This window comes from Notothenia rossii (genome assembly GCF_949606895.1).
Source record: "Notothenia rossii genome assembly, chromosome: 1".
Classification (NCBI taxonomy): Eukaryota; Metazoa; Chordata; class Actinopteri; order Perciformes; family Nototheniidae; genus Notothenia; species Notothenia rossii.
In genome coordinates this window covers 84,941,371-84,956,980 of record NC_136912.1, presented here as the reverse complement: position 1 = coordinate 84,956,980, position 15,610 = coordinate 84,941,371, and the positions used below count along the sequence as shown (strand labels likewise).

At 39.4% G+C, this 15,610-nt stretch overlaps 2 protein-coding genes across 2 annotated transcripts; both read left to right on the top strand.

Annotated features, from left to right (window-relative positions):
* The first annotated feature begins 1,029 nt into the window (after nt 1-1,029).
* Nucleotides 1,030-6,949, top strand: LOC307036098 (histamine H3 receptor). The gene is made up of 3 exons (XM_079676103.1): nt 1,030-2,834; nt 3,352-3,518; nt 5,144-6,949. The coding sequence occupies exons 1-3, from the start codon at nt 2,558-2,560 to the stop codon at nt 5,999-6,001; spliced, it is 1,302 nt and encodes a 433-aa protein (XP_079532229.1). The 5' UTR covers nt 1,030-2,557; the 3' UTR covers nt 6,002-6,949.
* A 6,340-nt stretch (nt 6,950-13,289) lies between these two features.
* LOC307036503 (uncharacterized protein) lies at nt 13,290-15,602 on the top strand. Its single transcript, XM_079676879.1, has 3 exons — nt 13,290-14,494; nt 14,871-15,089; nt 15,172-15,602. Exons 1-3 carry the CDS (start codon nt 13,641-13,643, stop codon nt 15,377-15,379), a joined length of 1,281 nt encoding a protein of 426 aa, XP_079533005.1. The 5' UTR covers nt 13,290-13,640; the 3' UTR covers nt 15,380-15,602.
* The last annotated feature ends 8 nt before the right edge of the window (nt 15,603-15,610 follow it).

Sequence of the window (15,610 nt, the reverse complement as noted above, 5' to 3'; positions counted from 1 at the left end):
TAGAAAACCAAAGAGTAATTTCACACTTCAAAGGAGGATTTTGTTCACATCTTTTGTCACCATTCATTTTAAATGGTAATGCTCCATTCTGTCTTGATGTCAAAGTGTGAATAACATGTTCTTGTATATTCAATTCAGCCATCAGCCAATCGGCTTGTAAATTAAATTCATACACAATTCATTCAGCGTTTCCAAGAACATGATCACACGGCTCAACAAAATGAAGTTCACTGAGTGACACTGAGTGTCATCGACAAAAACACTCTCACGCTTGCACATAATCCACATGACCGTTTTCCCCAATGCATATGAAATCCACTTGAAGCCATGCTTGAAGCCTGCTAAATATTCCACTTTTCACATTTCTCTTGTAGCGTTTACCCCACATTGACTCATGTGGGACTTTGCCTCACCTCTTCGCTTTGGGTTTCACTTGATGCCTGGAGAAACACAGTCTGCATATGAAGCACTCTGGGGTTGGCTTTAGGCAGCAGAGAACTGCTTTCTAAAAATATACAGGGTTCATCATCGCCCTTGGCAGTTCAGTTTTCCCCACCACAATCCTACTATTGTGACATAAAAAAAACATTTGGTTATCTTGAGGGAATAAAACTGATATCAGGATCCAATGATGACATTTGATTTAAATGAGAATATAAATGACACTCAAGAGAGTTTATTGAAACTTCCTCCATGTCTGTGTACAAAGCTGCCTGCTGATTTCAACCATTGGGTATAATTAGAGCTAATTCACTTAAAATACTTGTTTCCTCCCTGACAAGCTGTCATCATGCTGAACACATCATCTCAGCCCTTAATTGTATTTTTAGAGGCTTGTGAAAAAATGCACGGACATAAATTCATATTCAGAGTTGAGGAGAATATTCAGCCCACTTCAATCATAAATGTTATCAAGATGGTGAGCTGTGGTGGGTCCAATTTTACAGCGAAGACCAATAATATAAATATCAATTCATAGCATGCAAGCATTCATCCCCAAATATGTATTATTGTTATGTTCATAACAGTGGGGGTTTCACCAGCCTCTCTTCCGTAATTTATTTTATAATGTTGTATTTATCTATTTAATATTGAACAATTAAGGGCTTGAAGCGACCTTGTTGGTTTTATTTTTTAACTAAAACACTCAAACAAACTGATCATGGAGGTTAAGCTTTATCAAGACTTTCTTTATTGATGCTCGAAAGCAGGGGTGTCAAACTCAAGGCCCGGGGGCCAAAACCGGCCCGCGACCTAGTTTTATGTGGCCCGCAAGAGTTGCAAAGAATATAATATACAATAAAATTGGTGTAATTGTTGAATATTTACTTTCAATTATTTGCCCTAGACCTCTGCTTTCAGACGTAGTTATTTAGGAAGATATTATTATTAGATCTGATAATAATCCAATGCAGGGTCAACGATGTAATATAATACATTATTTAATATATATTATATATTTACATATGTATATTTATATAAATTACAACCGGCCCTTTGAGTGCAACCATAATGCTGATGTGGCCCGGGATGAAATTGAGTTTGACACCCCTGCAGTCTAAAGTCTCTCTTATCAAAATATCCTGTCTGAGTTGCTGGAAGGAGACGATGGTAAATCGTGGTGTTTCCTGTCTTTGTTAAGACATTGACCTCTGAATCTCTGAATGACTGGATGCTTTGTTTAAACACTGATCAGCTGACGTAGCTCCTCTCATCCTGCCGGCTGAAGCTCAGGTCATTTCATATCGGTCTGCTTCAGGCGTCTGGACCACTTCAGCTTTTGACTGCAGATTTCAGCCTTTGATCACTTGCTGCGCGGACAAAGAGGCAAAAAGTCAAGTGCGAAGAAATCACTCGAATGATACCGGAAATGTTGTTGCCTACAAAATAAAAGCGCTGGCAGTTGACACTTCTTAGTTCAACTTACAACTCGAGCATGTGGCGAAATTGAAGTGATTACACTATATTTTGGAGGGTTTTAATGTGGTGAACAACCAACACACTATTATGGTTTAATGTGGGCTTGCACAGGCTTTTAGAGATTTTAACTGTCCTTAATGTGGCTTTCCTTTAGGATACACTCTGTATGTGGCTTTGAATGTGGATAATGTGTTGAGAAAATCGTCACTGTAACTTAATACATTGTTACCAAGATAGGATACATATTATAACATTTTGGTACAAGGTTGCTGTAAGAGGTTTATTGTGTAAGTTTGAGCGGATATAGCACTTGTTTTCTAGTATGGCTAGCTTGACGTGGGTGACAAAAGCAAGTGTGCGCTCCGCGGCACCCGCACATCCAGCAGACAGCAGGGTTAAAAACCTGCTGACCAGAGAGAGGAGCAAACACCCAGAGGATTTACAAATATCAATATTAAAAATTAAGATTCAATTTAAACTTTTATCTGTCTTAAACACAGATTTAAATAAGAAGAAAAAATGGAAGATTTGGAAAAAGTATTTATCCACAGGTCTCCAGTCATTTTTGACTCCTGTCTACAGTGGAGCGGAACGTTTGGGCGCGTAATTGGACTTGTGCGTTGTTTCTGTGCTTGAAATGAAACAGGTCCACAATGAATGTGGGTTTATATTAACTATGAGCGCGCATATTCTGGAGTGCAACTCCAGCGGCAACTTGACTCCAGCGGTGTCCGAGGCTGGGACTATCCTCCCGGGCTACCTGGCCGTGATCTTATCGGTGCTCATGGTGACTCTGGTTGTCGTTGTGGTGGCTGGGAATGCGCTGGTGATCATGGCTTTTATTGTGGATAAATCCCTGAGAAATCAAAGCAACTACTTCTTTCTGAACCTTGCTATATCTGATTTCCTCGTGGGTGAGTTGGTGCCTCCTCTTCTTCTTTGTGTCTTCTCTGTCATGTCGCTCAAATGGGGCTCTTTCAAGTCTCTTGTTCCTCCCTATGAATGGAGAAACACTAAAAGGCTATTTCTGCACGCCCCAGACCCATTGTTATTTCCCACAGTGAGTCATTGTTAAGTGTATGTGACCTTGTCCTTTTTGCTTCATTCATATCTTACATTACCATTATATATTGCTTATATTTTGTAGCATCCTAGTTTTATTTTTTAGCATTCACACCCCTCTTATTGTTCTGCTCTTATCTGCTGCATTAGATACATTATACCCTTCACTGAAATCAAACCACCCAATGCAAGCTGCTCTTGTTTCTAAAATGTATAAAACCTCTGTCTGGTAAAATGCAGCAAGCAGTAATTTTTGTTGTCACATGTACAGGGTCTCACATCCAGGCGGGTCTGGAGAGGTGTGAATGTTAATAGTATTGGTTTTTTGGGGGTGAATTATCATGCAGTGCGTGTGTGTGGCTGTTTCAGGTGCCTTCTGCATCCCAGTGTACATCCCGTACAACCTGACAGGCCGGTGGATGCTGGGTAAGGGGCTCTGCAAGGTGTGGCTGGTTATGGACTACCTGCTCTGCACCGCCTCAGTCTTCAACATTGTCCTCATTAGTTATGACCGTTTCCTGTCAGTCACACGAGCTGTAAGTACAGGCTGCAAAGGTGCTCATTACACACACACACACACACACACACAACACACACACACACACACACACACACACACACACACACACACACACACACACTCACACACAGACATACACTCAGACATACTACCACAGTCAATTCTTAAATGTGTCACTCTCTTTGCTCTGCTCTGCAGTAAGGAGTCATTGACATTCAAACCTTTATCCTTAAGGGTGTCAGTTTTAATACAGAGCTTGAGCTGTGGCAATTAGGTATGTAAATATCTTGGATTTAAACATTAGCATTCAACTCAGAAGTCCATAAGGATAAATATAGTGTGGCTAAAAGGGCACTCGATTTTACACACGCGGAAGAACTACTCAAGTGAGACAATTAAAACATTTTAATAATATCTTGCTTTTCAACGTTTGAAAATATATGACATATCGGTGCAATGATGGTTTGGGATTAACATGTTCTAGGAGGTATGGTGTCTGGAAGGATTGTGCAATTTAGAGGCAGTAAGAGTACTGAGGTAAATCATGGAAGAAAAAGAATCCATGGTTTTTGGAGCTTGACTCATATTGAGACCAAAATTAGGACATTAGGCCCTCTCCTGATGTTTAATCTGTCTCTTGTGACTCCAAAAACATGTGAAAGTGAAATACTAAATATCTTTACCAGCACAACCAGATATTGAATCACAATATGATGTTGTATTCTGTTGACCCAGAATGAATAAATAATTATAAAATTCTCTTCCCACAAATAAATCTCCCGGACATGTTTTTTACTAAATATTTCCATGGGGATCGTTTTGATAATGTTTCGCTTATTTTTAATTGACTATATTTGTGGGATGCCACATTGAGAGAAATGTTGTGGTTGTGTAGTTTTACTTAGTATGTATGTTAATAACACCTCTTTGCCTCTGACTGCTTTTTATCTCCTTTTGATTGATGGTCTTATCTCTACAGCTTAGTAGAATTTATTATTTATTTGGTTATTCATTTTCTAATCAGAGAGCAGGGTTCCTGTAATGTAAAATGTAAATATGCGAGTCTTTCCTTATTGGAATGATACCGCGGAAAGATGTTTTCTTTTTTACTACAAAGGAAGCTGGTTTTTAAAGTTGCTTTTTAGCCAAGGTTGCAGCATCACTGTCTCACCGTGATATACCCAGCAGTTTCAACCTCCATTGAACTAATAGGTAATTGTCAGAGGCAAAGAAAAAACTAAATAAAGAACCCAATAAAAGAGCGAGATAGAGTTTAGACTGAGAGGAGAAGAAGTTAAATTGGAGCAAGTGTAAAGAGAATGAGCAAAGGGTGATGCCAAGGGAAAGTGGATTTTTGTGAGGAACCTGATGTCTCTTTCACACTCTTATGTTGCATCAGTGAATGTGGCTCTCTGCCTGACATCCCCTTTCTCTATTTGGCTTCAGTGACAGCAGAATGAGAGCCTCACGAGTGGTTATTTACTGCGTCTAAATATACAAACATTTGTACAAGGCACTGAGAGCAGAAGCAAGTGCGTTCTTCATATGGGAACAGCTGTGGAATGTAACAAATAGCGTTATTGTGCAGCTGAGTTTATGTTCCTTGCTGTGAATCAATCTTGTGCCCCTCTTTTGACACAGGTTAAATACAGAGCACAGCGAAACATGACCCGCCAGGCTGTGTTCAAGATGCTGGCGGTATGGGTGTTGGCCTTCCTCCTCTACGGCCCTGCCATCATCTTCTGGGAGTCGATTGTCGGCCAGAGTGTCGTCCCCGCTCACGAGTGCCATGCCGAGTTCTATTACACCTGGTACTTCCTGCTCAGCGCTTCAACCTTTGAGTTCTTCACCCCCTTTGTGTCTGTGACTTTCTTCAATCTCAGCATTTACCTGAACATCCATCGCAGGACCAAGAGGGGATGCGCCTGTGTGGAGGACGAGGCCAAGGCGCAGAGGATCACTAAGAAGCACAGAGAAGGAGGAAGCTGGTCTGTGTTTTTTGTGAAGACTCGGAAGGTGTCCTGCAGTGAGCCTACTGCTATCTCTGCAGTTATCGAGGACGACGATGTCCTGTCACCTTCCTCCTGCGGGGAGCCCATTAACAGTCAAATATACCTGCAGAGGGAGAAGTTCTCTCCTAACAGAAAAAACTCCAGGCTCTTTCAGCACACAGCCTCTTGCATGGCACCCAGCCGAAGGACACAGGGATCTCGACTGTCTCGAGACAAAAAGATTGCCAAATCTTTGGCCATTATTGTTTGCATTTTTGCCATTTGCTGGGCTCCTTACACTCTACTAATGATTATTCGTGCCGCCTGTAGCGGTGAATGTGTGGCGCACTACTGGTACGAAATAACATTCTGGCTTCTGTGGCTAAACTCTGCCATCAACCCGTTTCTCTACCCACTGTGCCACAGCAGCTTTCGAAGGGCTTTCTCAAAGATACTGTGTCCCAAAAGACAATCAGTTCAGCCTCAGATTGAGGCTCAGTCTTGCTAGATGAACTCAATTGCACTTCCATGCTTTATAAATGCTGTAAATGTTGTTGGTCAAACACTGTAAAAATCCATATACTGTTCTTCCATCCAAAAGAAACCTTTTCTAAATAATATATGTATTTCTCAAAGTCATTTGTTCAAGGATTGTCACAGCATATCGGACAGCAATATGACAATTGAACCCTAACCCCGGAGATAAGGAACTGCAGTTTTAATATTCACTGACAAACTCGGACAGAAAGAAGGAATATGGTTTAAGATCTCTCAGCGCACAACTATTTATTTGCTCAATGCTGTGAAAAGATGAATGAAGAAGGGGATGACTGTAATTTAGTCTAAAATATTATACAAGAACTGAACTACTGTACAGCACTAGCAAGTTGTTTAATTCACTCTCCAGTTTCTTACAGGGCTGCTGTGACAACAAAAAACTCCTTTTTAGATTTAAGAAAAAAGGATTTTGTGGTCTTTATAAAGTTTCATAATCTCTCTGAACATGAAACCCTTTCACCTAGTATTTTGCAGAATGTAAGCTTTCTCTCATGAAGCAATAGGATGTCAAAGTTGGAATGACCTGAAAAGAAGAAAATAACCTGTACTTGTTTACTGTGTGAACTTTTATCACAATAATATTTTATTTTTACTAAAAAGTGGGCTAAGGGCAGAGGGAAATCAAGTGCCATCACCTGCCAACAATGAATCTGCACTGAATTAAAAAAAATATGTGTGTTGATGTTAAAAATGTACAGGACTAAATGAGAACAGCATTAAACCTTTTGTAGAATCATATCTATGCCAAGCTAGATGTTTGTGTGTTCTTAAAGTACAGTATTTATTCAGAGACTTGCCTGGTTTATACCACCCTAACTACTTGACTACTTTGTATTTTGGCTATGAATGTGTGTTGCTGTAAGTAGCCAAAGAAAGAATAAAATGAAATCTGCCTGCAGGCTTTCTGACTACCTGTTATTCGTCGGCGTAGGAGGAAGTGGTTTTATTTTATTTTATTTTGGGAAATACGCTTACATTATATACGTATACTTGCAAATAGTTAGATAAGAATTCATACCACATTCATGTATGTATTTTAAATATATAGCTACTACCAGAAGCTGGGTAGCTTAGCTTAGCATAAAGGCCCAAACTGTTTGGCTTGGATCTATCTGGTGGGAAAAGAAGGTGGATTGAACAGAGGCAAAGATCAAAGATGTGAGTTGAAGAAGGATAAACTTTCCTATTGTTTGAATAGACACAGAAAGAAGAACAAAATATTGATGGGAACAAAAGAAAGAACAGGCATTTTAAGACAACATCTGTACAGTCTATATTTCACAAACTGGGAATACTGTCTTGAAGAGTTTTATGACAGGTGAGATGTTTGTCATTCTTTCTGGGTCCTGTGATAAGACAATGATAAGATAATGCTGAGATGAGCCGGATCAGCCATGAGTGGGTGGAGAGGAAACTTGTTGTGCTTTGTGTGAATGATAGCTGTTATTTGTGCCGATACACACCGAGCAAATGATTATTAAACAAAGAAAGAAACTCCCTTCAACTATAAAGGAACACTGATGTTGCCTGAAAAATAGAACTTCCCTTGAATGCTCTTGACACTACAGGGAAAATAAGGCGTCTGGTTGTGAAGACTGCTGTCAGGCTTTTATTATCTGATAACAAGCGCAAGATAAAAGGCGTGACATTGCTTTGACCCTTTGTTGCATATTTCCAGCACCCATGAACAGAAATAAAATATGTCCCCGAAAAAGCCTCCTCAGGGATTTAAAGATAGCCCGGAAATAACAGTATAGCTCTTTGCAGTGGGAATACTGTGGGACGTTTTACTTGAGAGTAAAACCAGACCCTTGGAGATCGTTGAACCATGGTAGACACATGCTGTAGCAAATCCTGGAGTTGAGATAACATTCATACCAACTGTATAAAGATGCCTTTTAATTTGACTTCTTCCCTTCGTCATAATGTTTTGAAATTCAAGTAAAGTAATAAATACTCCGACAATAGCAGTGATGTGAAGCATGCAGCGTGTGTAAATTGTTTAGATGTAGAGTTCATAGGTTCAGAGTTGTGCCATTTTAAAAGCAACACATGCAGAAGATCCTTCAAAGCATTGAGTGATTTCTTTGACGTCTGTTTGCAACATCTCAGTTAAATCTTGGAACGGCTCCCACCATCATGTTTTCCATCTCTACTCCTTCTGACTGTGGATATAATACACCACATTGAGTGTCTTTTGTTTTAACAAAGACCTTTCTCTTGAGACTACATACAGAAAAAGAGAAGGCTCTTGAGGATACTAAGATTATCCTATCTGTTGTTCACTGACCCCATTTTAATAAAAGTCGTCTAAATGCAGCAATTTCTGTGGGTGAGGATGCACATGTTGTGCCTGTGAAAAGGTTTTCCCTAAACAGATCTGAAATGTTTGATTACACATGAGACACGACTGTCATACGTGCTTTTCAAAATCCATGTCAGAATGGAAATAGACTTCTGAGTCAAGAGTGCAAGTGACTCTCCCCCACCCACTCCCCCCTCCAAAACGGGTGACAAAGTCAATTTAGAGGCATTTCTTAAAAGGTCAGCAAGAGATGAGATGAATAGACTGTGGTTTAAGTGACCTGTGCAGAGACGCAGGTGGACTTGCAAATAGAAAACAAATTGCTCAGCGCGAGTATTGACATTATTTCAGTGCGCTGCGGGAGACCTAAAAACCAATGTTCACAGCCTTTCAAAAAGAAAATTGGAAGCGGTTCACATCCTCCTGGTTTAGGTTTGAATTCCTCTGGGATACAAATACGGTGACAGTATTATGATGTAAATATAGTAAATATCTGTTGAGTACTGAACATAGATGAGGTCCTTGAGGACTGGAGAGTTAATACACATACCTCTGGCTTTCTTCTGTGAGATGAGAGGTTCAAATGACAACGTGGGTTTTCAAGATGATAAGCTTCATGCATTCACACATACTTGGAGAACACAAGAAATGCACTCATGGGCATTTATGAATGGCAATTGGTTTTGAAACAGCGTGTAGCCCTCTTTCTTAACATGATGGTATTGAATATTCAGAGTCATCATGATCTGTTTAGGATGTATAACTGAGAGTAATGCTGAGCCTGTGAAGGAAAATTAAAAATATGTATTTTTAGCCAGGAGTTTATTTCCCAATTACTTTATTCTGCACATTCTACAGAGCCTTCAGAACAAAGAACAAAAACTTATCCTGGCACCCATTTATGTAATTATTGACTCTTATACAAACAGTGTGGTGCAGTTTCTTCATCCTAAAAAACAAAACTCATTGAGGTTGAAAAATAAATCAAACTTCTCTGCCAGAGCTCTCAATCTATAATTAATCCAGGCGCCTCCTGTACAGTATACTGTATGTAATTATATCCTTCAAGTCTCTACAAACGTTTATCCCATCGACTTCACATCGCCAAGTGTACTGCTGATGACCCAAGGAAGCACACTGTTTAGTGTGAAGCTTTTAGGGTGAGTGGTTCTCGAGAAAGCTACAAGCAGCAGTACCGGAGGCCAAGCATTTAACCGAATGTGCACTAGCCGGAATGCCCTAATCATGCTAATTGCCTTCAGAGAAACTGTCCGCTGAATACTTTTACCATAGGGGTCAATCAAACACAACTTTCCCCATCATTAATTTTATAATTTCTATTTAATGTGTTCATTTCTACAAACCACTTACGAGGTAAAATTGCAGCTCATGACTCAGGGAAAGTGTAAACTAGTGTTTCTCAAACTCGACCTTTGAGCTACATCTTTATCCTTTTCAGTAAACATGCAGATCCTGTCCACCAGCCAGGGGCTTTCTGCTGTTATCAGTGAAGAAGTGTCAGGCGTCAGAGTGACAGACAGAGAAAACACACAGATGGGAAACATCCTAATTCTCATGACACTGGTGGGCAGATTCTTAGAAACATTTGTTGCTGGTCATGAACCCTCAGCTCATGTGGCTTTTTCACATTTTCATTATGTTAAAACGAGAGTGTACAGTGATGCTAGCAGATCTTTGAGGCAGCGTTTGAAGAAGATATCCTTTTGGGTTAGCTGTGGTTCTGAAGAGGTTGAGCAGGTCATCTATTAAACATGAGGTAAATGGTTCGATTTCTTCACTAATCCTGTGGTACGTGCACACATAGACATCAAAGTGGGCTTGAGCCCCTGCCCTTTTTCTTACTCCAGAGAAAGTGCCCTTTACCCCCCCCCCACTTTTTTTTTTTAAATAAATGAATATATATCTACTGCTGTTTGCGCACAGTTTCGCTTTCCAAAAATATATTGATTGAATACAAAATAAAAACATGAGGTCGGGAGATTAGACTGTAAAGTTCCGATGCTCTCTCCCCTCCCTCCCCGTCTCCTGCACAGCGGTGTGGACAGTCATCGGCAGTCACTTCAGACAGACAGGTAGCAGCACTTCCCACCTTACCATGTTATCTCTCTTTAATGGTTTATTTTGAAGGTGAGTGGTGATGAACAAATTACTAAACGGCCAGTAGAGACGGGCTCTATGTTCCTGGCTCAACATATTTTTGTTAATGAATGCAACTTGTTGATTATGCCAACTTCTGTTTGAAATAAAGGATGCAAAGCACTTAAAAATGCTACATAAGAGTATTTAAAGTGGAGCTGAACACCTGTAGTTCTTTTTTATTTATCCCCAAAGAGTTTCGTGCTCCCTTTCAGCAGCATCTAATTCATACAGTTTTATAAAGCACCTGTCGGAGTCTGAAACACTACAGACCGAACATTTATTTTCAGACAAGCGATTCAAACTACTTCAACTACTCGCCTATCAAATGGGTTTTCTAAAGGGCTACACTAAACTAAATGTTGCATTATTAAGCTGAACCTCAATTTCCCCAAAAAATACGATTTCCAGGAACCTCATTACCTGCTACCTACACTCTAAAAACAAATGCCTTAGCTCAACAAAGAAAATCAACGCAACAGTTTGCATCGATGTTTATTGAGTTAAGACAACTTCTAATGAAATTGTCTTAAAGCAACAAAGTTATTTGAGTTAGGGGAGAAGGCTTTTCCTCTAAAATCAGAGGTGTTTTTAATTACCACTTACTTAATAATTGGTGGCATAAACACAAGTTTTGAAGTTGATTACTCAAAAGATTAAGTTGTTCCGACTAGTTTTACCACATGATTTAAAAGGAATTTTAAGTTGTATGTACTTAATTACCCTCATTCGGGAAACAAGTTTTTAAGTTGATAACTCCAAATATTAAGTTGTTCCAACTAGATTTAACGTATGATTTAAAAGGAATTTTAAGTTGTATGTACTTAATTACCATCATTGTGAACACACGTTTTTAAGTTGACAACCATTTATAAATTAAGTTGCTCCAAATATATTGTATTCAATGGTTTTTTTTCTTAGCTTTTTCATGTTTTTGCCTTTAAAGAAAGAAATTAATTGATTCCACAACAAAAATATTAGGCAATTCACTTTTTATTTTGAACTGCAGTTGTTTATTTCAACACATGATGTTTCAATCAGGAGAGAATTCATTTTTGTTTGAACATTTATTGACATATGATAAGGTGCATGAACACCTGAAATCACAGCTGACTGCAGGAGAGAGGAGAACCATTTATAGTTTGGCTGCAGCACATTGATTGGCTGCTGGAGAATGAGGTGAAATGTAATAGGTTAAAGAGAACGCCTGTGATGTGCTGATTATATGCAGCTGTGGAGTGAACGTATACACCCAGTCTTCCTGAAAGAACTTGCGCTGAGCTTCATTTAAATATTAAAAAAATATATATAACACAAATTTAAATTGCCCCACAAATAATAAATAAACACATTAGCCATATTACCATGGGAAATGGGGACACAGCAAATAAATGCTGCCATCACAACGAAGTTAGAGGCCTTTGCATATTTAAAACCAGTGCCAAATATGTAAAATCTGTAAAGTGTTTGTAAAACTACAGTAACAAACTCTCAATGGCCACCAATCTGCAGATCACACACATCAATTTTACAAAAGATGTAACAAAGATGTTTACTCTGCAGACAGTCATTATTTCAAAAAGTATGAACACATTTAACGCAGAATGCTTGCTCATTCATTTGTTTCCCTCAACCACGGTGGTTGCCATCGTATGGTCAGATTCTGGGGTGGACCGGTCACTGATGATGACGATATTCATGTCCTTTTGAAACACATTAAATAATAGGTTAGTGCATAAGAGATAATTAATTAGGTAACTGCATACTTTTTAAACTGTCCCTCTTAGCGAATTCAGAGCCATTATCACCAGCTGCTAAATCAACGCTTCTATTGTTTTCAACTATTGAGTCTGCATGTGTGTGTCATCATGGCAATGTGGTCCTGAAGACACACAGAGGTGGTTTTGAGTACTTTGCCTAGTGTTTAAATGCATGTGGACAGATTTTGTCAATCACAACGGTGCAAGTTTTAAAGTACCTTCTCATCTTTTTTGCAGGTTCCATTCAATATTTGAACTGGTTAAGAAGAGCAGAAGACACTTTTCAAATTGTACACAATCCTTTTCCCATGCCATTGCTGTCAACACCTATCCATGCTGAACGTTGCTAACATATTATTGATTGGGGTGTGGCCAAAAGTGCAATATGCTTCAAAATGTAACTGACAAAGAGCAGTGCTTTTGTCCTGTGTTTTTACACTGTGCCCATGGATTTTATTTTATTTCAAGATTTTTAATTACGTCGCTAAACTCCTTGAAAACTTCCTCTTCCTTTTCTCCAAGGTACACGACAAGGCAGCGTATGGCTATAGTTCTCTATGTACTTCAATTGTATTGTGCTATTTTTGAAAAAGGAAAAAAAGAGAAATTACCTAAATTAATATATTCTGAATGGGTGACTAACAACTTGCATTTCAATGACAACTCTAAATAACGATCCTATACCTCAAGAAGCATGTCCTTGATCTGCTTCACCGAGATTCATTTTTAATAATGCTGTCAAAATTATCGCGTTAACGGCCGTAATTAATTTTTTGAATTAATTGGGTTGAAATATTTCGCGCATTTAACGCATATGTGCAGAATGACCCGCCCCATACACCCCACCAGTGGCAGCGCCAGGGTATGGCTGGGGTAGGCTACACCCATACCAAGAAATGGCTTAGCCCCACCATGAAAAATGATGTTAAAGTAAGCAAAATAAAGTCCGCCAACTCGCGCCGAGAATTGCACAGACAGTTAGTAAGATTGATTTCAGTAGCCACTTGTACGGTGGCTGGGAAGTGCAATGGACAATTACAAAGTGTGAAACACTTTAACAAAGCTTGAGACAAATTTACATTTTATAAAACAAAATTACATTAGCAAAAACACTTTTACCAAGGATAAAACAATTTAACATTAACAAAAACAAATTAACAAAATGCAAAACACTTTAACATTTCCCGAAACACTTTAACATTTCCCGAAACACATTAACATTTCCCGAAACACATTTACAAACCAGAATTAAACCGGAAGTGACGTGACGTGACGTGACGTAACCATAGGACGTGACGTGATTGGCTCAAATTTAAATTTGTTTTGGCGGAAAGACCGAAGGTACGAGTGTGTTTCATATACAGTCTATGGTGTGTTTACGTTCGGTAAACATGTTTTGTCCGTTTTGTGGAAACAACCTGGAACAAGTGACACGGTTTTGCCTTTCGTGTGGAGGATCTCTGGAGTGTTTAAAGGACACGGGTCAGACAGAAGGACCAGATATCTTGCATCATTGCGTGCAATATTTTAATGAAGGTCGCTCGTATGCTGTAATCGTGGACATTTTGTCTACCTTTCACGGTGTAAAAATCAGTTTGCGGACTCTTAAAAGCAAACTGAATCAAGCCGGGTTTTACCGCAGAAAGGGTTATTCCTCTCAAATCGCTGTAATTAACGCCATCAGGTTGGAACTTCGTGGACCTGGACAATTGTTTGGATACCGAACAATGTGGCAGGCACTAAAACAAAAGTACAGTCTTCGAGTGAAGAGAGATGATGTTATGAATTTGCTCCGGGAGCTTAACCCTCGAGGCTGCGAGAGGAGATCTCGCAGAAGGTTTATAAGGAGAACCTACCACTCAATGGGACCGAACTATATGTGGCATGCTGACGGTTATGACAAACTTAAGCCATTCGGTGTGGCCCTTTCAGGATGCATAGATGGATTTTCACGTAAAGTACTATGGCTTGAATGTGGTCCAACAAACAATAACCCAAGAGTTATCGCTCAATATTTCCTCAAATGTGTGCGAACCCTCGGTGTCATCCCCATGAGGCTGCGGACTGATTGTGGCACGGAGAACGGAATTATGGCTGCAATTCAGTGTACCCTACGTCACCATCACCATGACTACTACTCTGGAGCGTCCAGCCACATGTATGGCACATCCATGACTAATCAGCGCATTGAGTCCTGGTGGTCCATATTAAGAAAGGGAAGGTAAGTGTTTATCATTATTTTCTATTACTTGCCAACCCTGTCAGACAAACAACATTTGCTTAGCTAAAGTGTATCAGTTTTTATTATAATAGATATAATATATAGCCTGTAGTCTATGACCCAGACTATACAAGGCCTTTCTTTAGAACTTCTTTTTGGCAGAAATAAAGTTAGAAACTGTGAACATCTAAGCGTGGGTTTTGGATTGAACAGCGGCCCCTGAGGGGACGTAGGCCCTATAGGTTGTGAAGCAAATAAATTATGAAATAGACACTCAATGATTTGTTGTTGATTTTACTGGTAACCTTTTAATGTAATTTGTAGAATTGTTGTATATTGCTTAATAATTCACTTGAAAATATATCAATTTCTATAGGTCTCAGTTCTGGATGGAGCTATTTGCAGACCTCCGAGATGCTGGATACTTCAACGGGAGTCACGAGCATCAGTGCCTTCTGAGATTCTGCTTCGTTGATGTTATTCAGAAGGACTTGGATGAGTGTGTGAGACTGTGGAACAGTCACAGGATTCGCCCTTCCAGAACAGCATCATGTCCAGGAGGAGTGCCCAATGAACTGTACTACTTGCCACACAGGTAATACATTGGTGATGGATTGATACTTCTTTGTGTTTTTATCTTAAATGTAAATAAATACTATATCTTCTATTTAACATAGATTTGGCTCCAGGGACTGTGGATTTGAGATTGAACAGGCAGAATTGGATGCTGTTCCTGAGACAAGCCTGTCAATAGCTCCATGTGGGGACCAAAACATGCAAGAGTACTTGGACTTTGCTATGGAGCGCAATGACCTACAGAAGCCAGAGAACTGGGAGACTGCATCAGAACTGTACATGAAGCTGAAAGAATATGCTCAGTTATAAAGTAATCGAAAAGGTATTCAGAAGTACAGTAGCACTGTTTCACCACTCCAAATCAGATTTCAGGGCTCAACAATGCTTGGTTTCATGGTTTGTCAGACTGCATTTACTCTTTCCCCTGTGACGTATCCAAATGATTATGGTACCTGTTCATCCGAAGACTGGTCCTATTTAGAAAAAAGATATTCCCATACATTTTTAAATAAAAACAGCATTTTGAAATGAACATTGTTT

Bases quoted from the DNA above. Each gene is read 5' to 3' on its own strand.
- LOC307036098 (XM_079676103.1), top strand. From the start codon at position 2,558: ATGAAACAGGTCCACAATGAATGTGGGTTTATATTAACTATGAGCGCG. The intron at 2,835-3,351 runs GTGAGTTGGTGC...TGGCTGTTTCAG, and splicing joins TATATCTGATTTCCTCGTGG to GTGCCTTCTGCATCCCAGTG. The intron at 3,519-5,143 runs GTAAGTACAGGC...CTTTTGACACAG, and splicing joins TCCTGTCAGTCACACGAGCT to GTTAAATACAGAGCACAGCG.
- LOC307036503 (XM_079676879.1), top strand. From the start codon at position 13,641: ATGGTGTGTTTACGTTCGGTAAACATGTTTTGTCCGTTTTGTGGAAAC. The intron at 14,495-14,870 runs GTAAGTGTTTAT...CAATTTCTATAG, and splicing joins TCCATATTAAGAAAGGGAAG to GTCTCAGTTCTGGATGGAGC. The intron at 15,090-15,171 runs GTAATACATTGG...TATTTAACATAG, and splicing joins CTGTACTACTTGCCACACAG to ATTTGGCTCCAGGGACTGTG.